Raw genomic sequence first — 26,283 nt, 5'->3', positions numbered from 1 at the left:
CATTCCCACATGGAAAAACAACAACTGTTAACTTATGAGACTTTTCTCAGTATGAGGATAGTTGAAGGAAATATATATAGTACATATATATGTATACATACATATATACGTTTATATAGAAGGGCATATGTGTGTATAAATGCATATGTGAGTGTGTGTATATATGTGTACATGTGTACATAGACATAGGGCACAGGATCAGTTGAATAGGAAGGGATTGTATTTAAAAAACAAAATTAAGAGGTGAGAGAGGAATATAATGAGGAGATAGGGAAGGATAGAATAGGGTAAATTATCTCACAAAAGAGGCAAGAGAAAACTGTTATAATGGAGGGGAAGAACAGGAAGGCAAAAGGGAATGGGTCAACCTTACTCTAATTGAATTTAGTGTAAGGAAGGAATAACACATACTCAATTGGGTATCTTACCCTACAGGAAAGTATCGGAGAGGGGAATAAGAGGGGGGATGATAGAAGGGAGGGCAGATTAGAGGGAAGGGTAGTTAGAAGCACACACTTTTGAAAAGGGACAGGGTCAAAGTAGAAAATAGAATAAATAGGGGGTGAGATAGAATGGAGGGAAATACAGTTAGTCTTTCACAACATATCTACTATGGAAACGTTTTGTATAACTACACATGTACAACCTATATTGAATTGCTTATCTTCCCAGTAGGGATGGGTGACAAGGGAAGAAGGGAAAGAATCTAGAAATCAAAGTTTAAAAAAAAATTATTTTTTTACATGCAACTGGGAAATCATATATACAGGCACTGGGGTATAAAAATCCATCTTGCCCTACTAGAAGGTCAGAGGGGGAATGGGGGAGAATATAAGAGAGAGAAGATAGGGGGAAGGGGGATTCAGTAGGATCATGATTTTGGGGTAGGGAATAGGGGAAATACGGGGAGAAAATTTGTAACTCAAAATCTTGTGGAAATGAAAGTTGAAAACTAAAAATAAACAATTTTTTTTAAAGAGATATTTTTCTTTCCTCAAGTCCCCTACACTTCCTACTTCCTTTCTCAGTTGAAGACCTTGCTTCTCTATTGAAATGTAACCCCAGCCCTAAAGCCCATTGGTATGGGACTTTTTCCTTATTGGAGGAGATGAATGACCTGATCTGGGTAAGGGGTGGGCCAGAGTTGGCAAGAGCTGGAGAGCTCCAGCCTTCCTCATTCCCTGTGGGACTCTTCAAGCTTTAATTCCTTTTCAGAACCCCTCCAGCTTCATGTCTTTTTTGAGCATTGAGTCACTTCTGGCACTTCTGAGTGAGAGGGAAGGTGGAAGAGGTCAATCTCACTTCAAGCTGCTGAAGAAAATGATTCTGGGAAAACATGGAAGGAATCAGCAGTCTCCATTATGTCCCTATTCCCTGCTAGCTACTCTAGAGACTGGGGAGTTTCCCCTAGAGTGAGCTCAAGGACACTCTTGGTTGAGCTAATTTATCTAATTCCCAATGGGAGAGCTCCTTCACTCTGTATTTCCTGGTAAATATTCTCCTATTTATATCTTTTCTGGTTTCTGTTTTGCTATAATTTAGATAAACGTGTTTCTTTGCTATTTGCTACATGTATTCATCATGCAATTGGTATTTGGTGAAATTTGGGTGCCTATTCCCCCAGCTATAATGACAGAGTGATCAGAGGTTAGATTAAACATAAACACTTAGACTTATAATATTTAAGAGCACAGACAGATATAATTCTATCCTAGTAGACCCTTTCCTTTAAGAGAGTAAAATAGCCTCTATTCTCAACTTTCTTTTTACCCCCCTGGAAGGAATGAAAATTTCCCTTGGAGAAAGTTGTGGGGAGCAGAGGCTGCCTCCCTTTGGGCCACACAATGAAAGTCTTTGCCACAGATAGGCTTCTTTACACTAGGAGTCCTTTCCCTACAGGGAAAAAAATGGGATCATTCCTCATCTGTAAAATGAGAGCGTTGGACTAGATAGTCCCTCAGGTCTCTTCCTGATCTTCTCTTCCCTTTCTCTTCATCTCAGAATCCCTTGACATCCTCTCCTACTCTCTGTTTCCTGAGTTTCTAACAAAAAAGTAGTATTTCTTGCCAAAGCTAATCTGTGTACACATGCACTGGATCCCATCCCCTCCTGTCTTCTCCAGCAGACTGTATCCTCAGCCATTCCCCTCCCCCCCTTCTAATCTTCAGCTTCTCCCTAAGAACTGATTCCTTTCCTTCTTTCTACCTACAAATATGCTCATTTCCCCAATTATTAAAAAACCTTCACTAGATGCTACCATCCCTTCAAATTACAATTCTATCTCTCTCTTCTTTCTTAGCCTACCTCCTTGAAAAAAGTCTACACTTTGTCTCCTCTCATTTCTCAATCTTGTACAGTATGGTTTGTGAACTCATTAAACTAAAACTGCTCCTCTCTAAAGTTTCCATAATTTCCGAATATGGTGATCTTTTATTAGTTCTAATTCTTTTTTTACCCATCAGTTGTGTCTAACACTGTCAACCACCCTTTTTTCCTGGATACTCTCTACCATTTTATGACAATATACAGTTGTATGTCCTACCTATCTGATTGCTCCTTCTTTGTGGTTCATCATCCACACAATGCCCCCTAACAATGGGTGTTTGGAACCCTCTTCTCTTCTCCTTCTTCTCTCCTGGTAGTTTTAACAGCTCACGACTCCAAGATCTATATATCCAGCCCCAGTCACTTTCCCAAACTTCAGTCCCAGTCCCAGATCACCAATTGCCTATTGGACATTTCAAGTTGGATGTTCTAGACACAGCTTGAACTCAGCATATGTCAAACTAAACTCATCATCTTTCCCCACTAAATGCTGCCCTCCTCCATACTTAACTATTTCTCTCAAAAGCATCACCATCCTTCCAAAATCTCAGTTTTTTTTATGTCCACATGTCCTGGACTCCTTACTCTCCCTTACTCCATGTATCCAATTATTTGCCAAATCTACTTCAAAACATTTCTCCATCCAACCTTTTCTCACCATTTACTCAGCTACCACCCCAATTCAGACCCTTGTCACCTCTCACCTAGATTTTTGCAATAGACTCTTAAACTGGCCATCTTGTCTTAAGTCTCTCTCCACTCTAATCCATCCTATATACTGCTTCCAAAGTAGTTTTCCTTAAGTGAAAATTTGACCATGTGACTATCCTCAGTCAACTCCAGTGGCTTCTTATTGAGTCTAGGATAAAAGAGAAACTCTTCTTTTTAGTTTTTTCTTTAATTTTTTTCATAATTACATGTAAACAAAAATTAACATTCATTTTTTAAGATTCTAAGTACCAAATTCTGTCCCTCCCTCTCTGATATAGATCATACACATGCAGTCACACCATAATGTTTGCGTATTAGTCATATTGCAAAAGAAAATGCAGACCAAAACAAAACAAACCAAGAGTAATAAAGAAAGTAAAAAGTATGCTTCAATCTGCATTCAGACTCCATCAGTTCTTTCTCTGAAGGTAGATAGCATTTTTTCATAGTAATTCCTTAATTCAATTATCTTGGATAATTGCATTGCTGAGAATAGAAGCTAAATATTCTAAGAGATAACGGGGAGATAGAAGTATGTTCCATAAATGGGGGACAGTCTATTGCTAAAGCAAGTAGAATAGAGATGGAGGGGAGAGAGAGAGAGAGAAAAACAGAAAGACAGATAGAGAGATCTCTAATCACAAGTCTCTCCACAAGAAAACCTAACTATATTAAATTTAGAAAAAAGATGGAGAGGGTAAGAGGAAGAACCATAGTCCATAGACCCCAAGAATTATATTCTGTAAACTTTAAAGTGATACATAAATGTGAGTTATTATAATAATCTGCTCTCTTGTTTTTTTTTCAGAGACAAATTATATATTTAGTTCACATATCTTTAAGCGGGCTAGTCACTGAGGATAGCTTTAATTTTTGCTTTTTTATACCAAAGAAGATGAGAGATTAATTTAGGATCACAGATTTAGAATTGTAGCTTAGAGGTCATCTGGGGAAACTAAGGCTTGGACAAATACATAACTAAAAGAGGCAGATTGACTATATGATCTCTGATGTCAAATTCTAATGTTCTTTCTATTGCACCATGTAATTTCTCAAGTTCTTCAAGAATTACTTTTCTCCGTGGTTTGTAAATTTTATTAGCACCTTTAAAACTATGGGGAAGAGTAGGCTCTGCTGCTAGTGTCAGGTAGGTTTTTCAAGTTTTTCTTTACTTTTTCCTTCCCAAGGGTTTGGTACTTGGTATGTCTTTAGGGTGGGTAGGTAGGGTGTGAGTACTGTGTTTGTTTAGGTGTGAGTTTGCCACACCTTTGGGTTTTCATCTTATGATTAAAACTGTATTACTCTTGCTCACAACACCTACCTGGTTTTGCTCCTTTATTAGGGTGACTTCAAAATGCAACTTTATCCCAGTCTGAGCTGAATTTAGGTGGATTTAAACAGGTAAGGGAGAAGAGAATGTAGGCTCCAAACCCTCTGATTATTGGGAGATCCCAGAATCACCTTCAGACCTAGACAAAAGAAGATTTTCAATAGTATATCTCAACTGGGTGAATCAGGCTGTATAGTTAGCTGTCCAAACAGCCTAAACTCTCTGACTAAGCTGCTTTTGTTGAAGGTAAGGGGGATCCACCCCTTGACTGGAATTTGTGCACCATATCTTAAAGTCTGGTATGGAAGAAAAACTGTTAAGGAATCAGAACACAACTTTCCGGTTCTCTCCCAATTTCATCCCCTTTTTCTTGCTGGTTTAATTCCAAATTCCCTAGTACTTTGCTGAATGGCAAGGGCCATAATAAGGTTTTAATTTCCCGTACCTGCCTTCAGTTCCACTAACTCAGAACTTACTGGACAAATATGTTTCACGTTGGAGCTCTTTCTTATCTGCTCAAAAGCTCTTAGAGGATTTGCTGCCCTCTTTGAGGGAAACTAATAGCAATTACTGAAAAGACCAACCTTCAAGGCTTTAGCAATTTAGGCAGTTGGTTTTTCATTGACCCATTTCTCTGCCCAATACTTTTTTTTTTTTTTTATGTCTGAGCTTCTCTCTTACCCAACTCCTGGGGACTGGACTTAGATGAAGATGAAGCTCTCTGCTCAGTTCATCACATGCCTCAGAAGAATTTTCTCCTTTCAAAGAATAAGAGATTCTATAACCCAGAGGTTCTTAACCTTTTTTGTGTCATGGACCCCTTTGGCAGTCTGGTGAGGCCTAAGAACCACTACTCAGAATGCTTTTGTTTGTTTTTTGCCTTTTGGAGGGCAATTGGGGTTAAGTAACTTGTCCAAGGTTACATGGCTAGTTTTTTTTGTGTGGGTGTTAAGTGTCTTAGACCGGAACCAAACTCAGGACCTCCTGACTCTGGGGCCAGTACTTTACTCACTGCACCACCTAGCCACCCCTCAGAATGCTTTTAAATGCAGAAAATAAAATAGGAAAGATTACAAAGGAAATCAATATTTTGAAATAGTTATTGAAATTTATTTTTTAAAAAACAAGTTCAGGTCAGAAACCCTAAGTTAGGAACACTTGATAGTGCAATCCCCTTTTCCGTTCCTGGTTTACCATTGAATCCAATTCAATTTAATTCAACAATCATTTATCAAATAACTATTATGTGTCAGGTACTATGCTAGCCTCAAGGACTAAGTTGAAAATGAAAACAGTTCCTATACTCAAAGAGCTTTTGGACTATTGGGATACTCCAGAAAAAAACAAATTTCCCAAGTGTCAGAGCTAGATTTCAAACCTAGAGCTTCTTGCATAAAGTCCCATGTTCTTTCCACTATACAGCATAATCCAGTAGAATGAACATTCCATTTGGAGTCAGAAACCCTGAGTTATTTAAAATATGGTTCTGGGGGTGGCTAGGTGGCACAGTGAATAGAGCACCGCCCCTGGAGTCAGGAGGACCTGAGTTCAAATTTGGCCTCAGACACGGAATGAACATTTACTAGCTGTGTGACCTTGGGCAAGTCACTTAACCCCAATTTCTGTTATGTCCCACCTGTGTGACTTTGGGCAACTCATTTAACCTGAGTCTCAGTTTCCTCACCTGTAAAATGAGAAGAATTTGGGCTAGGCAGTCCAAATATTTTCTAGGTAGAGACTAAGTAGTTCAAAGATTTTAAGATGTCTTCTAGCTCTAGGATGATTTCAGAAGAACCTGTAAAGACTTACATGAACTGATACAAAGTGAAATGAGGAAAACCAGGAAAAGATTGTACACAGTAACAGCAATATTGTATGATGAACAACTGTGAGTGACTTAGCTATTCTGTGCAATACAATGATCCAAGTCAATGCCAAAGGCCTCATGATGAAAAATGATATCCATCTCCAAAGAGAGAACTGATGGTGTCTGAATACAGACCAAAGCATGCTATTTTTCACTTTCTTTTTTTTTTTTTGGTTTGAGTTTTTTTCCATAAAATGACTAATATGGAAATGTTTTACATGATTGCACATGTATAACCTATATCAGATTGCTTACCATTTCAGTGAGGAGAGGGACAGAATTTAAAACTCAAAACAAAACAAAATGTTAAAAATTGTTTTTACATTAAATGTAAAATTGGGGGAAAATTTTTTTAAAAGATTCCTTCCAATTCTAAGGATTCTAATTGGATCCTTCAGCATCCAATGTCCTTCAATGTTATCTGTTTTTCTATGGGCTGTAGGAGTCTCTACATATGGAAGAAAGGAAAGAAATCTGCATTTATTAAGTACCTACTCTGTGCCACACTATGCTAAGAGCTTTATAAATATTCAATTCATTTGATTCTAACAACAATCCTACAAAGTAGGTGCTATCATTATCTCTATTTTACAGTTGAGACTTTCCCAGTCACACAGCTAGTTAAATGTCTGAGGTCAAATTTGAACTCAGGACCCAGAGCTCCACCCACTGTACCACCAAACTGCCTTGGCTTTCAGGGACCTGAGCTTTCTCTGCTTTAAGTGCTCTCTCTATTTACCTTCTACAAATGGTAGACAGTTATCCAGAGTTGTTGTGGAGGAAAGCCCCCCCCATCATCCTGTGGTCCCCTATTTCTGAACTTAGCTGGATCATCTGAGGACACAAAGTCAGTCACAAGCATCTGTGTCAGAGCATTTCCAGGCTGGTAAAATCGAACACAACCTGGGTTCTGCTAGTATAGCCTTCCCATGTGAGGTCCTAGGGTCACCCTCCAACAGACTCAAGTAGAGATACACATAATCTATATATAATTTATGTATTTGCCTTTGTATTCTGAGCACCTAGCATAATGCAAAGTAGCTAGTAGTTGCCTAATAAATACTGGTTGAATTTAATACATAATAAATACATTTAGTAAATTTTCCTAGATGGGATGAGGGGAGGGGTCTCAAGCTCCAGACCTATGATTTCATTGGCAGAAGGAACTCTCATTAAGGGAGTCTATCAATGCAGCTCTGCCCCATTTCTGCAACTTAGTTTTGTTTTTTTTTTTTGGAGGCAATTGGGATTAAGTGACTTGCCCAGAGTCACACAGCTAGTAAGTGTCTGAGGTCACATTTGAACTCAGGTCCTCCTGACTCCAAGGATGGTGTGCTATTCACTGTGTTATCTAGTTGTCCCTCTGCAGCTTAGGGTTTTTTTTTTTTTGCAATTTAGTCTTAAAAAACTGGCTGAGGTAATTAAGTGACTCGACCAGGTGCACACACCTAGTCTGTGTCAAAGGCTGAAGTCAATCTCATATCCACTAGGCTATCCTTCCTCTCATAAACCCTCAGGTAGACATTGGGTCAACAAGCATTGATTAAGCACCTCCTGTGTACCCGTCATTGTGCTGAGCACTGAGGATACAGAGAAACGCAAAAAACAAAAACAAAAAAACCCAATCCAAAACCAAAACTGTCCCTGCTCTTAAGGAACTCATTCTGATGAAAAAAACAACGCAAACAAAATACGGACAGAATAGACGGGGATAATTTTCAAAGAAAAGCTACTGGCACGAAGACTTCTGCGCTGTACTCACTTGTCTCTCTCCCCCAAGATAGGGAGCTCAGGATACCCAGATTTTGTACAAAATTCCGGACTAATCTTGGGGCCCCTCCACAGTCCTAAACTGTCTCCAACACTCCCACCCCCACCCAACTCCCCGCCCTCGGTCTCTGTCACTCTCTCAGTCTCTCCCTCCCTCTGGGGATGGCCGGGCAAGGATAAGACAACCAAGAAAGAAAGAAGGTCGGGAAGCAGGACCAATAAAACTTCAGATAAAAGTTTCCCGGAAGTTCGGCCGCACGGAGGTTTCTCATCTTTCGGGCCGGCCAAAGATGTCTCCTCCGCAGCCGCTCCCCGAGCTTGGCTGAGGCTGGCAGGTACCTCTTCTTCCCTCTCCTCCCCCTCCTTTTGTTTTAATGTCCAGCGTGTGGGTTTCCTGTTGACCCCGGAAAGTTGGGAAAAATAGAAAAAGCCTACGCCAACCCCCTCCTTTCTGCCCCTCCCCGTTTTTTGGTTTGTTTTGTCTGTCCTGGCTAGGGGGTCCGCTTATCCGGTCCGGTGGCCTTGGGTCCCAAGTGGGGGCAGGCCGGCAACTGCTAGTCCCTCCCAGAGGAGGGCGAGGCCGGGACAGACCCGCCTCATCCCAGGCTTCCAATTTGGAAGGCGGGGAAGAAGGAAGAAGAGGGAAGGGGCTAAGCTAAGTGAGGAGCCAGAAAGGAAAAGGGAGAAAGAGGCTGTCTCTGCGCTGAGGAGGGCGGAGGAAAGTCGGGAGGCTGCCCTTTTCTAGCTCGAGCTGCCGCCGCCTCCAGCCCTCTCCCCCTCCCCTTTTTCCCCTAAAGTCGGGGCAGGTGGAGTCTGGCGGAGAAGTTGCCTTTTCTCTTCCGTCTGCTCCGGGCACTGAATTCCCTCCGGCCCCGACCGAGTCTCGGCGCTAGAGAACGAGTCCGGACAGGGCTGGGCAGGCGGGGAGAGAACTGGCAGTCCGATGGGCGCTCCCGGCTGCTAAGAGTCCGGGCTTCTCTCTGCCTTCGTCCTGTTCCCAGTGTGTGCCCCAGCCTAGCCGATGGCTGAAGCCCGACGGCTGGAAGAAGAAGAGGAAGAGCTGCGGGAGCGCAGAGAGCTCGGAGCCTCCAGGAGAGCCCGGGGCCGAGCTCACTCCAGTCACTCGGCGGCAGGTAAGCAGCAGGGGGTGGGGTGTGAGCCGGAGAAGAGACGAAAGGAAGGAGGGTGCGGGCAGGCAGCCTCTGGACTGGCGAGGATTCTGGTGGCGGTGCGTGCGTGCGTGCGTGCTCTGACCGGGTTCCTCTCTCCTCAGCCCCTGTCTACTCTGGCTGGCGTGCGCTCCTGGGCACTTGCGCTGGTGCGACTGGGACGGGGACTTTTAACTCTGGCCGGGGAGTGGCTGGAGGTGAACGGGAGGGGGGGGAGGAGGAGGCGATCGCCAGCTCCCCACCCCCTTTTTAAACTACAACTACAGCAATACTTAACTATTTTTTGTATCCGCCTTTAGGAGAAATCAGCCTACTTTTTCTGAGTGGCCAGCCTTTAATATGTGATGATTCTAGAGTTGAAAATCTCCAATCCCATTTGCCCCCAAGGTAGCCAGGCTATCTCGATTCACCTACTCCCTCATCGTTCTCATTCCCTATTTCTCCTGTCCTAGCAGATGGTTACTCTCAGTTCAACTTAATTTGCCCTACCGGATATGTAAAAATACTCTTTTCTTCTCCTTGAGTGTATTAGAAGTTTAAAATTGGTTTGCTACATTAAAGGGGGGGGGAAGGGTGAACATAACGTAGAAAAAAAAGGTCCAGTGTGTTTCAGTGGATACAACACAAAGTTTGGGGTCAGAGGCCTTGTCTTTCAATCGATCAGCTCTGTTTACTGTGTGAATGAACTTTGGCCATGTAGTTATAACACTCTGGAACTGAGAGGTGTATATATAGACATAGCTTTAGACTTGGAAGGAATCTTTGAGATCCTCCAGTCCAGCCTCTTCATTTTACATTTGAGGAAACCAAGTCACAAAGGTTAAGTGATTCATCCAAGAGTACATATTTATAAGTCAAACTCAAATAAAAAGGGAATCCCTGAAAGCCATATATTGACTTAGAAAAACACAAATTCACATTATTTATATCGTATTGTATTTTTATTAACCATTTCTCAATTACATGTAAATCTGGTTGGGGCGGCACTTTGGAATTTTGAGGCCAAATGCAGTTTTGACACCTCCGGCTCACCATGACCAGAAAAGTCTCTTCCATTCCTATATCGGAAAAGCTAGGATTCAACTTCTTGTCCTCTTTCTCCAAATCCAGGGCTCTTTTCACATCATCATACAGCTTCTGTTTTCTTCATCTGCACAGTGAGGGAATTTTCTCTAAGGATCCTTCTAGTTCTGCTGAGAATTCTACAAAGGTCAGCTTTCAGTTCATGTATTTGGAGTACCTCATGGATCAAATACTTTAGCCTCTTTTTTTCACTCATCCATTTAGTGAATAAGTGAATAAATCTGGAGCCCCATCCCTTCCCCCTACTGGTAAGACTTTTCTTAATGATATATAATAGAGAGGAAATTCACTACCTAGTAAATCTCACCAGGTAAGCTGAATTTATTAGAAAAAAACAAAAACCAACCACTACCAACAAAATAAAACAGCCATGGAAAAGGGAACAAAAGAGGGATAAGGAAGAGGAACCAATTCAATAATACATCAAAGGCTTATATTGTAAGTGAGAAAGCAGAATGTAGTAAACATTCCATAATCCAGGGAGCCAGCTTGGAGTCTTTTTATTCCTGTTGGCTATGCAGAAAAAGAGGATTGTGGACCTTTTCTAGGAGCTCAAAAAGTTATAATATGGGAGGGGGGAGATTAGGAGGGGAGAATGGGTGCAGAAAAATAATGTGGCAAATGAAAGAGATTTTGGAATCCGAGTGTGTTCTCCGTCTATATAGTAGGATTCTATTTTCCCTTAGAGCTAAAAACTTGTTCAAATCTACCCTTTTTGAGAGTTATGCCTATACAGATCATTACACCCTTTTCCTAACTTCTATGACTATATTTGATTATTAAAATTAATTTTAAAAAATAGTTGGTAGTTTAAGCTTATGTACAATAAACAAGTGTGTGTTAAAAAGTGTAAGTTAAAAAATGTGTGTGTTTCAGGGAACAATGATATAATAAAAATGCTTAAGTCTTGAAGAGTATGTTTCTTATATGCATTATTGATCAAAATCATGGATAATTGAATTTTTACAATCTTCTACAAACTCCTTTGCTTCCTTGAAAGAAACTATACTCTGAATACCCTTGTTTGGGATAAGACTCACAGTAATTTTATGTATGTGTATGTATATTTATGTGTGTGTGTGTAATGTGTATATATATAAACACTCACACAGTCACATACATACTCTGTGTTTATCCACCTACTAGCAACATGTGTAACTTATTTCAAGGCTGCAGGCGGTGATATTTTTTATCTTATTTCTCTCAACTCCTTTAATTTCTGAAGGCTGCTTGATGTTTATCTTGGTTTGGCGAGCTTTCTGTTTAAGAGATGTGTTACAGTATTTGTCCTTTATGAATGCAGAAATCTTGCTTTATAAAGTTTTAAAATCTTACTCTGTGGGACCTTATGAAGAAGAGAGCATCTAGATATTGCAGGATAGGAAGAGGGAGAAACTGGATGTCTGATTTTTATCCCCCTTAGAATCACTAATTTGATATTAATTCCATCTCTTCGGTCCTCCCAACAAGAAGTCTGTGTCCTCCTTTACACTTACTGGGTAATGTGTTGCACAGACATTCTCACATTCCTTACCAAGCTTGGACATTTTTCTGTTATGTCTGAGTTGAAGTCCACATTCTCCCAAAGAGACTGTGCGAAGGATGTGGTGTGTGCCAAAATCTTTTGGGATTTAAATTTTAATCATCTCTTTTCACTATTTCTCTCTCTGTAGTCTCCCCAACTATGCCAGTGTTAGTCAGTTTATACTTTCTTTTTTGAGCTACTCCAGTTCAGAATACATAGTTTAGCACCTTATTATTATAGGCTACTCTGATTTCTTTCCCATGATATTATAAGCCAGAAGGATAGAGCCTTCTCTAGGCTTCCTTTGTATCTCCTGAACATCCAGAATAGTGCTGTACAAATGGGGAGGGAGTCACTAAGGGCTGATGGGTTAATCAGTCCCAATAGCTAACAAAGTAGATGCTTGTCACTTGACAAACAAGATATGGTCTGTACATGTAATAGAATATTACTGTACTGTAAAACAATGAATACAGAGAAGCATGGAAAGATATATATATATATGAACTGATATAAAGTGAAATAAGAAGCATGAAAACAATATATACATTCACTACCATGATGTAAATTAAAAGAACAGCAGCAACAAAACAATCATAACAGAATCATGGGAAATTATAATGATTAAACTTGACCGTAAAGAAGAGATATGAGAAGGAACCTTCCTCTCCTTTGTGAGGTAGGGGACCACGTATGCCAAATGTGTCAGATTAATTCAGTATGTGGCTTAGTTTTACTGAACTGTTTTCTTCCTCTTTTTTATGCTTTGGGGCTACATGGGGAAATGTAGGTGAGGTAAAATGAAAAGGTAACAGTAAAAATTATTTTTTTTAAATCCATTAATATCTTGGTGGAAATGTGTGAAAACCACTGGTATAATAAGTACAACTGCTCTGAGTTGTATCTTGTACAACTTAACATCAGTTAAACAGTAAATATTAGTTCACTAATATTGATGCTACACATACACATGCATGCATTGATGTTTACTTTTTTTTTACTCAGTAATTTTCAGAATCCTTTTCTCCTAAATGCAGTTATAAGACCATAAGTAAGATTTTAAGTGTTTGGCTTGCTTTTACAAGTCTGAATCCAAATGTTGTCTTAACAACCTCCAGTTTTTCTCTGAAATGTGTTAAAAAATCATACAACAACAGAACAATAATCATTTAGTAAACACTTATTGTGCGGAATACTTTCCTAGGATTTATTTATAGATTGAGATGTGGAAAGAACCATTTAAAATCTCTTGTTTCCTTCTAAATGAAGTTCAAGTATCTTCTTTGTGACATCTTTTTTGATCCTCCCCAGCTGCTAGTGTCCTCCTGAACCCCAAATTACCTTGTATTTATTTTGTATCTACTTATTTATGTACATGTTGTTTCTCTCTATAGAATGTAAAATTCCAGAGGGCAGGGATTATTTTATTTTGTCTTTGTATCTTTAGTACCTAGTGTGGTACTAGTGCTTAATCAATGACTGATGACTGATTTGGTCCAACTCATTCATGTTACTGATGAGGAAACTGAGACCCAGGGAGGTTAAGTAAGTTATCCAAGATCCCACTGGTAGGAAGTGGCAAAGCTTAGATATGGACTTGGGTCCCCAGTTCTAGGCCCAGTGTTCTTGTTCACTGCTCTAGGTTGGACACTGTCTAGAGCAGAGGTGTCAGACAACTGCCTGAAGCAGATTTAAATGTAATTGAGAAATATTTAACAAAATAAATAAATATAATACAGTATACAATAGAACATAGATGGTATTAACATGTGGCTTTCTAAACCACCAGGATCTTTCTTTTTTTTTTTCTTTTTGGAGGGCAATTGGGGTTAAGTTACTTGCCCAAAGTCACATGGCTATTTTTTGTGTTGCGTCTGAGGCTGGATTCGAACCCAGGTCCTCCTGACTTCAGGGCTGGTGCTCTATTCACTGCACCACCTAGCAGCCTCAACCACCAGGATCTTTATGTATGGTTTAATTGTTTTGGTTCTTTTGGAGTTTGACAACAATGATTTAGAGTCTACAATCTAGTACAATTATAAACAAAACCAAATTTGCAAACCCCAGATTAAGAATAGAAGAATAAGACAATAATTAGAAGAATTTTCTTTAAGTTCATCTGTGTTAAGAATTCTAAAGATAGGGGCGGCCAGGTAGCACAGCGAGTAAGAGCACCGGCTCCAGTGTCGGGATGACCTGGAGATAGAATCCCAGGCTCAGACACTTAGCACCCACCCAGAAACACCTGGCCGTGGAACCTTGAGCAAGTTACTTAACCCCAATTGCTTAAAAAAAAAAAAGAATTCTAAAGATAGAGGTTCTTTCCACCATTGCAGATAAAAAACTCCTCTGAAATTTACAGTCTGAGTTGCTTTTAGATAGCGAAAGAGTTAAGTAATTTGTCCAAGGTCTCCTAGCTAGACTGTGTCAGAAGCATTACTTGAACCTAGGTGTTTCTGACTCCAAGACTGGTTCTCTATTCACTATACCGTGTACTGCTGCTCCATCTATAATTCTTCTAGATTTTGTGTGTGCGTGTGTGCGCATGTGTGTGCATATACACATATACATGCATGTGCATGTGTTTAGTTGTATCCAGTGTGTTTCTGGTAGTGCAGATCCCAGCTATGCATCCTGTTAGGTAAAGAGTTTTTAACTTGGGGTCCATGAACTTGTTTTTTGAAAGATTTTTTAAGACTGCATTTCAATATAATTGGTTTCCTTTACACTTCTATGCATTTTATTTTATGCATTTGAGAACATTATTCTGTGAGGGGGTTGACAGTTTCACCAGCCTGCCAAAGGGGTCTATGGCAAAAAGACCAAGAACTCTTGCTTTAGATTTCCCCCTATTTCTCTGTATGTTTCTATGATTTTTAAAAGAAAGCATTCAAAGGTAGTGAGTTATGAGGAACCAGGTGCTGTTTTCTGAGAACTGACCTTTCACTCAGTGGGAAAAGCTTGGGGGCTTATTTTTAAATTTTCTTTGTATTAAGATTTGCAAATAACAAATACTTCTTTGAACCTCATGCTGGATTAATAATCTAGAACCAGTAGGACATACAAGCATGCTTGCTATTCTATGGTTTAATTCAAATTTAAGTGGGTCACAGGTGTGATAGAGGACCATGGTTCTCAAGCCTTCCTTCTCAGGGGTCATTTAAACACAGCTGCCATTGTGTGTGAGCATAAGAGAAGTAACCAGCCATTGAAAGGGGTGCTGAGTGTGATGTTGCAGTAGTTGGTGTGAGGCAAATGAAGAGTTACCAGCTCTTGTCATTGTGCTGCTAGAACTAAACCATTTCCTTCCTCTCTCCCCTCTTGTCACAAACATCTAGTAAGCCTCTGCTGTGTGCAAGACACTGAACTAGTGTTTGGAGATATAAAAATTATATAAGATGCAATCTCAAGGAATTTAGAAGTCCAGCAGGGGAGATAATGTGTCAGGGCTTTATGATTTCATTGGTGTGAACACACTTTGCATAAGTGCAGATTAACAATCAATCTTATCCTCTCTCCTCTTTTAATTATCATTTATTATATTTATCTGTTTAATGTATTATCCCTCTGCTCTCCCCCATAGATTGTAAGCTCTTCAGGGTAGTGAATATTTTGTGTGTTTTTGTATCTTCAGCCTTGGGAATCAGAAAGACCTAGGTTCAAGTTCTGATTCTGACTGGGCAATTCACTTAAAGCAGGTAAGGTCCCCAAGCAACTCTGTTAGATTGTAAATTAGTCTTCATGAATTAAGGAAGCCAAAGCAGACAAATCTTATTAGCTTCTTTGGAGTGTGAAATGATGCATCACGGTTTGGATCATTATTATTTCCATTCATGTACTGGACATTCCTAGCCATACTCTCCTATATGTGCTGAATTCAGCTTTCTGTTTCCTCTTTCCCTACATTTATACAAGTTGTCTTACATGCCTAGAATACACTCCCTCTTCACCTCAGGCTCTTAGAATATTTCACTTTCTTTAAGGCTCTGCTCAGTGCCATCTCCAGAGGAAAGCTTTTTCTGATCCATGAAATCCTTAGTTTTTTCTCCCTCTTCCTCTGTGCATATGTTAACCTGTTTATAGGTGGAATCCTCCCAATAGAATGGGTCATTTAAAAAAAAAACAACATTGTCTGTATCTCTAGGGCCTAGCAGAGCACAGTGAATGAAATAGATCCTTGATACAAGTTTGGTTAGATCGAATGGGGTGGGATGGGTTGTCAGATGAGAGATATACACAACTTTTGCTAGGACTATATAATATGTGTTTGTTAGTTTATGTTGGAATCAGCAGGATAGAAATGGTCTTAGTGAGCATTTAGTTCAAACCAGATAAAAAAGGAATCCCCATGATAACAAAAGGACAGGCAATTATCCAGCTTCTTCTTGAAGACTTCCCCCTTAGGAAGCTAGAGGCTAGTTAGTCACTTGTCAGGAATGTTATGTTATTTGGGGGATTCTGGTTGGAATAGATGGCTCCTGAGGTCCTTTCCCAATTTTTCTTCTACCTCTTATAGCTGATTTTTAAAATCTGTTTTTGAACTCTTCCATGAATTCTTTTTGGGCCTGGGACCAATTCACTTTTTTCTTTGAGGGTTTGTGTGTAGTTGTTTTTATATTGTTACATTGTTCTGAGTTTGTGTTTTGATTTTCCCTGTCACCATAGTAACTTTCTGTGGTCAGGTTCTTTTTTTGTTCCCTGCTGCTCATTTTTCCAGCCTCTCTCTTGACTTTTAACTTTAAGCTGGGCTGTGCTCCTGGGGTGGAGGGGGTACTATCTGAAGCTTCTCTTTTTTTTGTTCTGTTGGTTTTGGAGCTAATTCTGGGTTCTATAAATTTTCAGTTCTTCCAACATAGTATAATCTAAGGAGACATATGATCACTGCTCTCCTGGCCTGTATTCTGGTCTGAACTATGAAGTTTGAATGAAGATTGAAGCATACTATTTGCTCTCTTTTTTTGTTTTGTCTTTTTTTTCCCCATGGTTTCTCCCATTCATTCTAATTCTTCTTTACAATTTGACTAATGTGAAAATATGTTTAATGAGAATGTATATATAGAGCCTTTATCATATTGCATGCCATCTTGGGGAGGGGGAAGGAAAGGAGGTGGAGAAAATTTAGAACTCAAAAACTTATGGAAGTGAATGTTGAAAATTAAAATTAAATAAATTAAAGAAAAAAAATATCCCTTTTGACCAGTTTGCTGATCATATGTGGGCTGACAACTCCAGAAGTTGCTACCACAGATTCAGCTGCCTCCAAGGCTTGCCACTGGCTTGCTTGAATGGCATATATTGGACTGAGCTCCCTCTTACCCCAGGGAGAAAGACCTTTCCTGCCAACCATCTAAATTCTCTAGGGCTAGAATATTGCTTCACTTCATCCTTTTGTTAATTTTGCTGCACCAGAATTCCCTTTGAGGCATCATTTTAAAGTTGTTTGGAAGGAAATTTGGAAGAGGTGGTGGGTTTCCACTTGCTCTGCCATCTTGGCTCTGACTCTCTTGAGGTACCTTCCATAGTTTAAATTCTGTGATTCTATGGTTCTGGTTCTCAGATTAATGATACATAAGTCCATTGCAGGCCAGTAGTCAAAACCTTCCACAGCTTTTACAACACTGTTATTGACTTGGAAAATTCATCATCAATGCCAGGCAATGATGATGTATCAAAGTAGGACATTAATTGAGAGGTAGAAACAACAATATTTGTAAGCAAATATTCAGAATACTGATCAGCATAGGGTGAGTACATTCAAAAATTCCAAAGTGTTGTGAGAAATTTGAAGAGGGAGAGAAATTGTTTCTACTTGGGGCATTTAGGGAAGGAGGTGGCACTTAAGCTAATCCATTCATGGAGGAGATGGTACTAGAATAAGTTCTTAGAGAGGAAAAGGATTTGAATAGGCGGAGTTCATAGATAGTACATAGAGAGCTGGAAGGGGCCGTAAAACACAAGTGAGACCCTGTGTGTAATCCTTTGCAAACCTTAAAATGTTACATAAATGTTAGTTATCAGTAAAACCTTTTACTTATTTTTGTATATATTGTTGTTCTTCTGTTGTTTTTCTAGTTGTGTCTGACTCTCCATGACCCCATTGGGGTTTTGTTGGCAGAGATCCTGAAGTGGTTTGCCATTTCCTTCTCCAGCTCATTTTACAGATGAGGAGACTGAGGCAAACAGGATTAATGACTTGCCCAGGGTCGCACAGCTAGTAAATGTCTGAGGCCAGATTTGAAGTCAGGAAGATGAATGTCTCCGATTCTGGGCTTGACACTCTACCCACTGTGCCGCCTAGTTGTCCTTATGTGTGTGTATATATGTGTGTGTTGATCGTCATTATTTTCTTCACCCACCTTAGTCTTGCATGGGACCAGTGGAAAAGAACTGTGAGAATGTAGCTCCCCTTATGGAATCGAAGGCCCAAAGTATTCTGCAGGAGGAGGGTAAGAGCGAAGGTCTTAAAAGACTCCTCCCTTCAGATTTCTTGTCTCCTCCCAGCCCCAGGCCCTTTAGAGGGCTTATGGTTATGCTAATCATATTTCCCAAATAAAAAATTGTGACAGTGGTCTGACAGTCAGTTTCCCACCTATTAATTATTACTTAATGAATAGGATAGGATATTTTAAATTGAAAATTTTCCCAGAAAATCAGCTCTATGTGGAGGCCATACCTATGGGAAACAATAGCATAATATTGACAGTTTTAATTAATAGCATTAAATAAAGATACTGTGAGAAGCTGGTGGGTTTCCAGGTACTGACTATTGTGTCATGCCTTGTTATTCCCATGCCCCTCCCAAAGTGGAACAGCAAACAAATATCCTACAATTTATTACTTCTACTGTACTCCTACAGGTTATTACAAATCAATTCCTTTTCCTTAGGGCAATTTCACTGAAGCTTCTTGGTGTCAGTTACTGCGTAAGGGAGGGAAAAATACTTAATAAGTGTATTAGTGATAGCTTGACAAGATGGCTATAGATTTCACTTCAAAGATAAGATGACCTCAGTTCAAGTCCAGCCTCTGAATATATTGGCAATGTGACCCTGGGCAAGTCGCTTAACTTCTCATTGCTCTAGAAACTCTCTGAGACTGTTAAGTTGCAGAGAAAGTGACAACCTGCATAGGGAAGAAGGTATTTCCTCATTTTTCCTTTGCCAATGAAATCACGGGTTTAGTCCCTGTTCTGTTATTCTTGAGACATCACACAGTTGGAAAGTAAAGTGTTATTTGAGATCTGAAAACAGATTTTTTTTACCAGCCTTTTGATGATCAAACGATATGATATATTTAAAGTATTTGACAAATTCCAAAGTGCTATATAAATATTATCTGTTATTAGGAGGCCTTACCTTCCTTACAGGTGGAAATGTGGTGGGAGTATGTATTGGTGCTTAAGAAGAGAGAAAAATGTTTGTAAATCGTCACTATGGGGCACTTACTCTTGAAGTGTCCCTTCTGACCCATTTTTCTGACAGAAGGTATGGGATAAATCATACTAAAAAGCAACAAGAATATTATTTAATATAGAGGATAGCTTTTTGGGAGGGGCAGGAGAAGATGGGCTACTAGAGGAAATTTTGATGATATTAATAAAACAACATCTACAAAATTTTATTCAAAAATAAAGAAAAAAAAGTAGTGAAGTGAGTTTAAGCAAAATGCTTCCAAACAGTAAATATTCACTTATTTCGAAATCATGATAGCCCTCTTGTATTGAAATGACTATTCACCCCTGAGTGATGAAAAAAGTCATCCTTTTTTCCCCTTCTTTTCCACACTTTCATTCCAATTATGTTTGCCACTCAGATGGAAAGATCACTAGATATGGAATCAGGAAACCTGACCTCGGTCACTAAGCAGCTGGTTGACCCTTGGACAAGCACTTCAACCTTCATAGCTCCCAGCTTCCTCATCTGTAAAATGAGCTCAGTCTAATAGGCATTTCCAGGGTCCCTGTGAGCTCTGATATTCCCTGTTCCATATTCAAATTGTATCACTTCCTTTCCTTAGGGCAATTTCACTGAATCTCCTAATGTGACTGTCACTGAGTCTGGGAGGGGAACATACAGATCTATCAAATGCTGCTATTTGTTACCAACTCTTGAAAAGTTTAATGGTAGAAAGATTGAGGAAGCTGAAACAGAGGATGACTAATTGTGTTTGGGGATTTTCCATGCATCTAATTTCCCTGTGCATTCTCTTTTTGTCACTCACTTGGATAGCTTGGAAGTTAATGGTACCGAACTTAAAGAGTATGTTCCAGTGATTATATTTGTCTTACATTTTTAATAAATGGTCATCCTGAGACTAGAACATAGCTAGCTGACTTTGAATTTCTTGTACCCCAGGGTATCTCTTTGAATTCAGGTTCTGTAATCTAAATGCTTCTATTGGACATAAAATATTTGGGACAGAAAGGCTGTGGAAAGAACACTGCATTTGTAATCAAAAGGCTTGTATTTAAACTCTGCTTCTCCCACTTATTGCCCTCTTTCTGGGTCTTGGTTTTCTAATCTATAAATTAAGGAATTTAGATTAGATCTCCTCCAAGGCCCCTTCTAGTTCTAAAACTTATAGTCCTCTGACAAATTTTTTTTCTTATGTATTTATGTAAAATTATTTAGCACTGTTAAAGTTGACTATTGACATTTGTCATTTACTAACATACCATTCTGTAATACTTTACCACCAAGGGCATGTATAAGGAAAACATAATCAGAAACCTGACTTAATCAGCAAACATTTATTAAAGCATCTACTGTGAGCTATTTTTTTATGAGTCTATTGACCTTCATTTCACCTTGAAAGAATAATAACTGGGGTTTATAGTATTTCAAAGTTTTCAAAGCACTTTGACTAAATTATCTCATTTGAAATGTCATAGTAACTCTGTGGAGTAGGTACTGCAGACATTGTTAAGGTCATTTTACAGATAAAGAAACTAAAACTTCAGGAGGTTAAGGTGGTTTGACTGGTCACAGACTACTAATACTTACCCTAAAAGCAGGATTTGAACCTTGATTTTCCCAGGTTCTTTATCTCTCTTAAAGAATAATTTAGGTACAAAAAAGGGCAAGAATATTAAAGACTTAAATAATACTCAGTACTTAATACTCACATCCTAGATGAAGGAATATCAAGCTGTTTTAATTCCATACATTAGAGATTACTAGATTTGGATAGTTTCCTTCTTTCAAACATCAGTAGCCTCTGTTAGAAAGAGTTTGAGGGTAGAAAGTCAGAAGGTATCATTCTTATCATCAGCAAACCTTTATTAGTCACTTATGTGATGGTAATTTTGATTCCCCTACTCAAATTAATCAGTATTTATTCAGTTCACTGTGATTTGATGGGTATCAATGATCATATAAGTTTTATACATATATATTTTAATATTTATGTATGTGTGTGTATATATATATATATTCATATAAGTTAAATAGGATTAAGTTTAAGTTGGGTGTCATAATGCAAGTTCTGGGGGTCTGTAAAGTTTTCAGTTCTTTCAATGTGATATCATCTAATGAAAAGCATGGTCACTGCTCTCCTGATCTGTGCTCTGGTCTGAGTGACCACAAGCACTCTTTTCCACCCTGGAACTGTTGAGGGGATGGCAATAGGTTATACAGGAACTCTGATCCTTATCAAAGACCAGAATGCCTGCGATTCAGTCTGGAAAAGAATTTCAGTAGGCCCAAGCACTCTTGAAGTCAGGATTGTAAAAGTTTATTGTACACTTTACAGCAGGCAGGGGTCCTTAGGCGACCTACAAACTTAAAGAACACATAGGCATAGTTTTTAAGGAGTTTAGGTAATAAATCAGATATCAATTATGCTAACTAGGTGAGTAAGGGTGGGATTAGGGAGGAGTTAAGGAGTGGTCAGTGCTTAAAGGAACATGTACTTTTAATGTCAACTTCGAAGGTATATTGTCCATAATTCACTGGGAAATAGCCCAAGGGGGGCTACCTAGAGGTGTGGTTTTAGTCACTAAGTCAGCTAGCGATCAAGGGCTGACTGAGAAGTGCCTAGTCTGACACCCATCAGTGTCATGTTTGACAAGATGGATGTTGGGAACCAAGGCTAACGGAAACTCAGTATGTGTATAATTGGCTAAGGAGTTAACCTGTAGATAGTGCTTTGGAGGATTCATGGTGCAGCTGACCACTTACTAAGGGGAGATAATATTTGCCTAAGCTAAAATGTTTATAGATGGTTTAGTGAAGGATTCATAGGTGTAGCTTGTTATTGTTCCAAGCAGAGAGAAACAATTCATGAGTTGTTTCTGGGCAGAGTGCTGGCAGGGGGAAGGGGCAGAGTTAATGCTCTGAAGCTGGGGGGGGGGGGGAATGTGATTTTACAGACTGGTTTTATAAATTGATTTTACAAACTGATGTTACAAATTGATATTAAACATTGAGTTTACAATTTGATTTTACAGACATAGATCCCAAGCACCCCATCAGAACTTTGACCAGAACTGTGTATGGGCAATGAAACCAAGCCTTGCACCGGCTACTAGCAAAGGGTCCCCCGTAATTTCCTTCTAACCAGTTGTCTGACTTTCTTATTGTCTGTGGGCTGAGAGCTCTGGAAGCAGCAGCTACCAATTCAGTCACCCCAAAGGCTATTGCTACCTTGCTGGGGACACCGGCTCTGCACTGTGCTCCGCTCTCACCCCAGTGAGGCAGACCTTTCCTGCTGACCTTCTAAGTTGTTGGGTTAGATGGTTAGTTCTACCACTCCAAAATTTGTTTTGAGGCATTATTTTAAAGTTGTTTGGAGGGGGATTTGGGAAGTGTCAGAGGAGTCCCTGCTTTTATTACCTCATCTTGGCTTCCTCTCATCTTTATTAATCACTTTCTTGTGATTAACAGCCACTGTGCTAAGCTCTTGTGATACAAAAATAAAAGACAGAAACATAGCACTTTCTTTCAAGAAGCCTACATGCTAATGAGGGAGATAGTGTACAAACCAACATGTATGTACAAATAGGAGGTGATCCCAGAGGGAAGGTACTAGCAGTTGGAGGTAGAGAGTGGATATCAGGAAAGACCTCTTACTTGTAGGTCAACTGACTTGGAATTTGAAGGAAACTTAGGGAAGTCAGTAAGTAGAGGTGAGGATAGAGAGCATTCCAGGCATTAGATACAACCAGTGAAAAGACACAAAAGTTAGAGATGGAATGCTATATTCTAGGACCAACAAGGTGGCCAGTGTCACAGGATCGTAGAGTATTTGAGAGGTATAAAGTATAAAGTGACCTGAAAGGTAGTAAGGAACCAGGTTGTCATGGGCTTTAAAAGCAAGCAAAGGATTTTACATTTGATCCTGGAGATAACAGAGAGCTATTGGAGCTTATTGATGGGGGTATGGGGCGGGGTGGCATCATCGGAACTGTGCTTTAGGAAAATCACTTTGACATCTGAATGGAGGATGGATGGATTAAAGTGGAGAGAGACTAAGTAGAAGGCTTTTACAGGGAACAGCTAGGTGGCGCAGTGAATAGAGCACCAGCTCTGGAGTCAGGAGGACCTCAGACACTTAACACAAAACTAGCCGTGTGACCTTGGGCAAGTCACTTAACCCCAACTGCCCTAACCTCCCCCCTCCAAAAAAGCAAAAAAAAAAAAAGGCTTTTACAGTAGTATAGGTGGGCCTGTGTTAGGCTGTGAGTGGAGAAAGGAGAGATGGTGCAAAGGGAGAGAAACAAGACTTTTGGAAACAGGTTGGATGTGTGAAGTGAGGGTGAGAAGTGATCCTGGGTACTTTCAATTATAATAATAACACACAAAATTTAGGGCAAGTCCTTTGTTTGCAGAGTAATCACTAGGAAAAAGCCTTAGGCATTTCAGTTCTGCAAACAGTTCCCAAGAATCAGTCCATCAACCACAGTCCTCAGCCCAGGGCCATGTACTTTGAGTGCTCCTGACTTGTCAAATGGAAAATTTCAAGTGATAACCTGTCTAACTAATAAAAAAATAAAAAACTCCAAATGCACAAACTAGAAGGAAAAAAAATGAGTGTTACTGATGAATTGTGGGTCATTGAAATGAAGAGGCCAATCTGATTGTAAAGTCGACAGGAGTTATCCAAGAGGTTCCGGGGAGTCAGGGTTTGGGTTCACAAGTCTGCTTTTGATACTGCGTAGGTGGTTGAATGGAGTACTGGACTTAGAGTTGGAAACCTGAAATCCTACCTCAAATCTGACTCTATACCAAGATATGATTTACCAGGGTAAATCACTTAACTTTTCACAACCTCAATGTCCTCATCTATAAAACGGGTATAGTAATAGCATGTGGGCAGGTAAGTGGCACAGTGGATGGAGTAACAGGCTTGGAATCAGGAAGATCTGAGTTCAAATTCAGCCTCAGACACTAACTGTGTGACCCTGGGCAAGTCACTTAACCCTGTTTGCCTCAGTTTCCTCATCTGTAAAATGAGTTGGAGAAGGATGGCAAACCACTCTGTTATCTCTGCTAGGAAAACCCCAAATAGGGTCATGAAGAGTCAGCCATGACTGAACAACACCGGGCACTGAAGCTGCCCTTGGTACACGAGGTATTGTTGACTTATCCTTCAGGAAGAAACACACAAAGGCAGTGTGGCATAATGGATAGGAAGCTTGTTTCAAAACCTAGGTTCATATCTGGCCTCTGATTGCTGATAGACTAGGAAAGTTCCTCAATCTCTCAGTGCTCAAGGTAACTTTCTAAGGCTATAAAGTTCAGAGAAGGTGCCACCTGTACTCATAGAGGGACTTTCCTCATCCAGGAGTTTCTTATGTCAGTGAAATCATAGGTATAGTACTTACTCCTTCTTAATCTGCAAAAACTAAGAGCTTAGACCAGGTAACATCTAAGGTCATTTCCAACTTGGGGGTTTTGTTTTTTTTTTGGTTTTTGATTTTTTTTTGCTTTGTGGAGGGGGAAGGGATTAAGTGACTTGCCCAAGGTCATACAGTTAGTTTTTGTGTTAAGTGTCTGAGGCTGGATTTGAACTCAGGTCCTCCTGACTCCAGGGCTGGTGCCGCTTTCCCTTTAATTTTTTGATGCTTATAATCTGTATGGCTTTGGACAAGTTCCTTTACCTCAGTTTCTTCATCTATAATCAGCTATAAAAATTCTTTTTTCCTGTGGCTGTGGTTCAGGCACATGCTAATTACTCTTCTCTGGTTATCATAATGAGCTAATGTATTTTTGAATGTTATTATCATCTTTGCATCTGTCAGACCAAAGAGCAAATGGAGCTGTAATGCACTTCTTTGAGAGAGTAATCTCCTGGAGGCTTTTCATGATGGCCCTCTATACATGAAATTGTATTCATTGATCTATGTCAGGGGATAGGAGACTACTCTCAAAATCCAAGCTCTTGCCTTTGAAGATTTTCCAGTGATTTCAATTTTTAAGACCAAAATATTTTTATTATTTAAAATTCATTGACACAAAATTCCTTTGATCAACCAACTATAGCCCTTTCTTTTTATCTAGTCTGGTAATCTAGAATTTATAATAAAGCTGGATGAATGCCTTCAAACTCTGAAGCCATGGATGCAGTTATGATTGCTGCTGAGCTGCCTTTTAGCCTAAATTCAACTGGGTTTCAGAAGTAGTAGTATTTGTATTTTAAAGCAACAAACCGAAGGAATCACACTGATTTACTCCTTTTGGGATACACATGCTCTTTATTGATTTTTTTTCCTCTCCACAGTATATCATAAGATTGTTTTGTTTTTCACAATTTTATTGATGCCTTTTCCTATTACACCTCCCTTTCTTGCCTTTCTTCATCCCATTAAAATCTTGCTTATAACAAAGAAAAACAATAGAGCCAAATTGATCCACATAGTGGCCATGTCTGATAAGAGTACACTCCATTCTCTCCCTGTTGTTCCTCACATAAAAGGAGTGTTTTATCATCTGTCTCGTGGGACTGGCATTGCCAAAGTGGATCTGAGTTTAGCTACTTTTGAGTGTTGTTTTCATTATTATAAACAGTGGGTATATTTTTCTCCTATTTTAGTTTACTTTATTTCATGTTCATTAATTCATAAAAATCTTATGATATTTATCTGAATTCCTGATATTTGTCACTTTTTTTGCCTTTTGGAGGGCATTTGGGGTTAAGTAACTTGCCCAAGGTTACATGGCTAGTTTTTTTGTGTTAAGTGTCTGAGGCCCAATCCGAACTCACGTCCTTCTGACTCCGGGGCTGGCACTTTACTCACTGTGACACCTAGCCACCCTAATTTGTCACTTCTTATAGTGAAATAAGTAACACCATCCTCCCAGTCTCTCAGGCTCACAACCCAGGTATCATCCTGGACTCCTCACTATTTCTCATGCCCCATATCCAAGCTGTAGCCAAGATCTGTCCATTTTACCTCTGCAGTATCTCTCAAATACACCGCCCCTTCTCTCCTCTGATCCTACCACCTCTCCAGTGCAGGCCCTCATTACTTCATGCCCAGACTATTGCACTAGCCTGCTGGTGG

The 26,283-nt window shown here is 39.7% G+C and overlaps 1 protein-coding gene and 1 long non-coding RNA gene across 5 annotated transcripts in view; one reads left to right on the top strand and one right to left on the bottom strand.

The window, feature by feature from the left end:
* LOC138175149 (uncharacterized) overlaps positions 1-8,109 on the bottom strand; it is a 30,165-nt gene extending 22,056 nt beyond the window's left edge. The window contains exons 1-2 of the long non-coding RNA XR_011171901.1: positions 7,996-8,109; positions 4,358-4,505 (exon numbers count right to left, since the gene is read on the bottom strand). This is a non-coding gene — a long non-coding RNA (uncharacterized lncRNA). The remainder of the gene's footprint in view (positions 1-4,357; positions 4,506-7,995) is intronic.
* A 94-nt stretch (positions 8,110-8,203) lies between these two features.
* SH3D19 (SH3 domain containing 19) overlaps positions 8,204-26,283 on the top strand; it is a 209,807-nt gene continuing 191,727 nt past the window's right edge. The window contains exons 1-2 of one of the 4 annotated variants that reach the window (XM_069105507.1): positions 8,204-8,338; positions 9,005-9,136. In XM_069105507.1, coding sequence (XP_068961608.1) covers positions 9,025-9,136 — 112 coding nt within the window. In that variant the 5' untranslated portion in view covers positions 8,204-8,338; positions 9,005-9,024. The other 3 variants (XM_069105506.1, XM_069105509.1, XM_069105511.1) reach the window with 3 other exon arrangements.

This window comes from Petaurus breviceps, unplaced genomic scaffold (genome assembly GCF_028583685.1).
Source record: "Petaurus breviceps papuanus isolate PSGF00001 unplaced genomic scaffold, PetGlider_PUasm1.0 76, whole genome shotgun sequence".
NCBI classification, from domain to species: domain Eukaryota; kingdom Metazoa; phylum Chordata; class Mammalia; order Diprotodontia; family Petauridae; genus Petaurus; species Petaurus breviceps.
The sequence above is the reverse complement of the archived record's forward strand: the minus strand, read 5'-3'. Positions and strand labels throughout refer to the sequence as shown.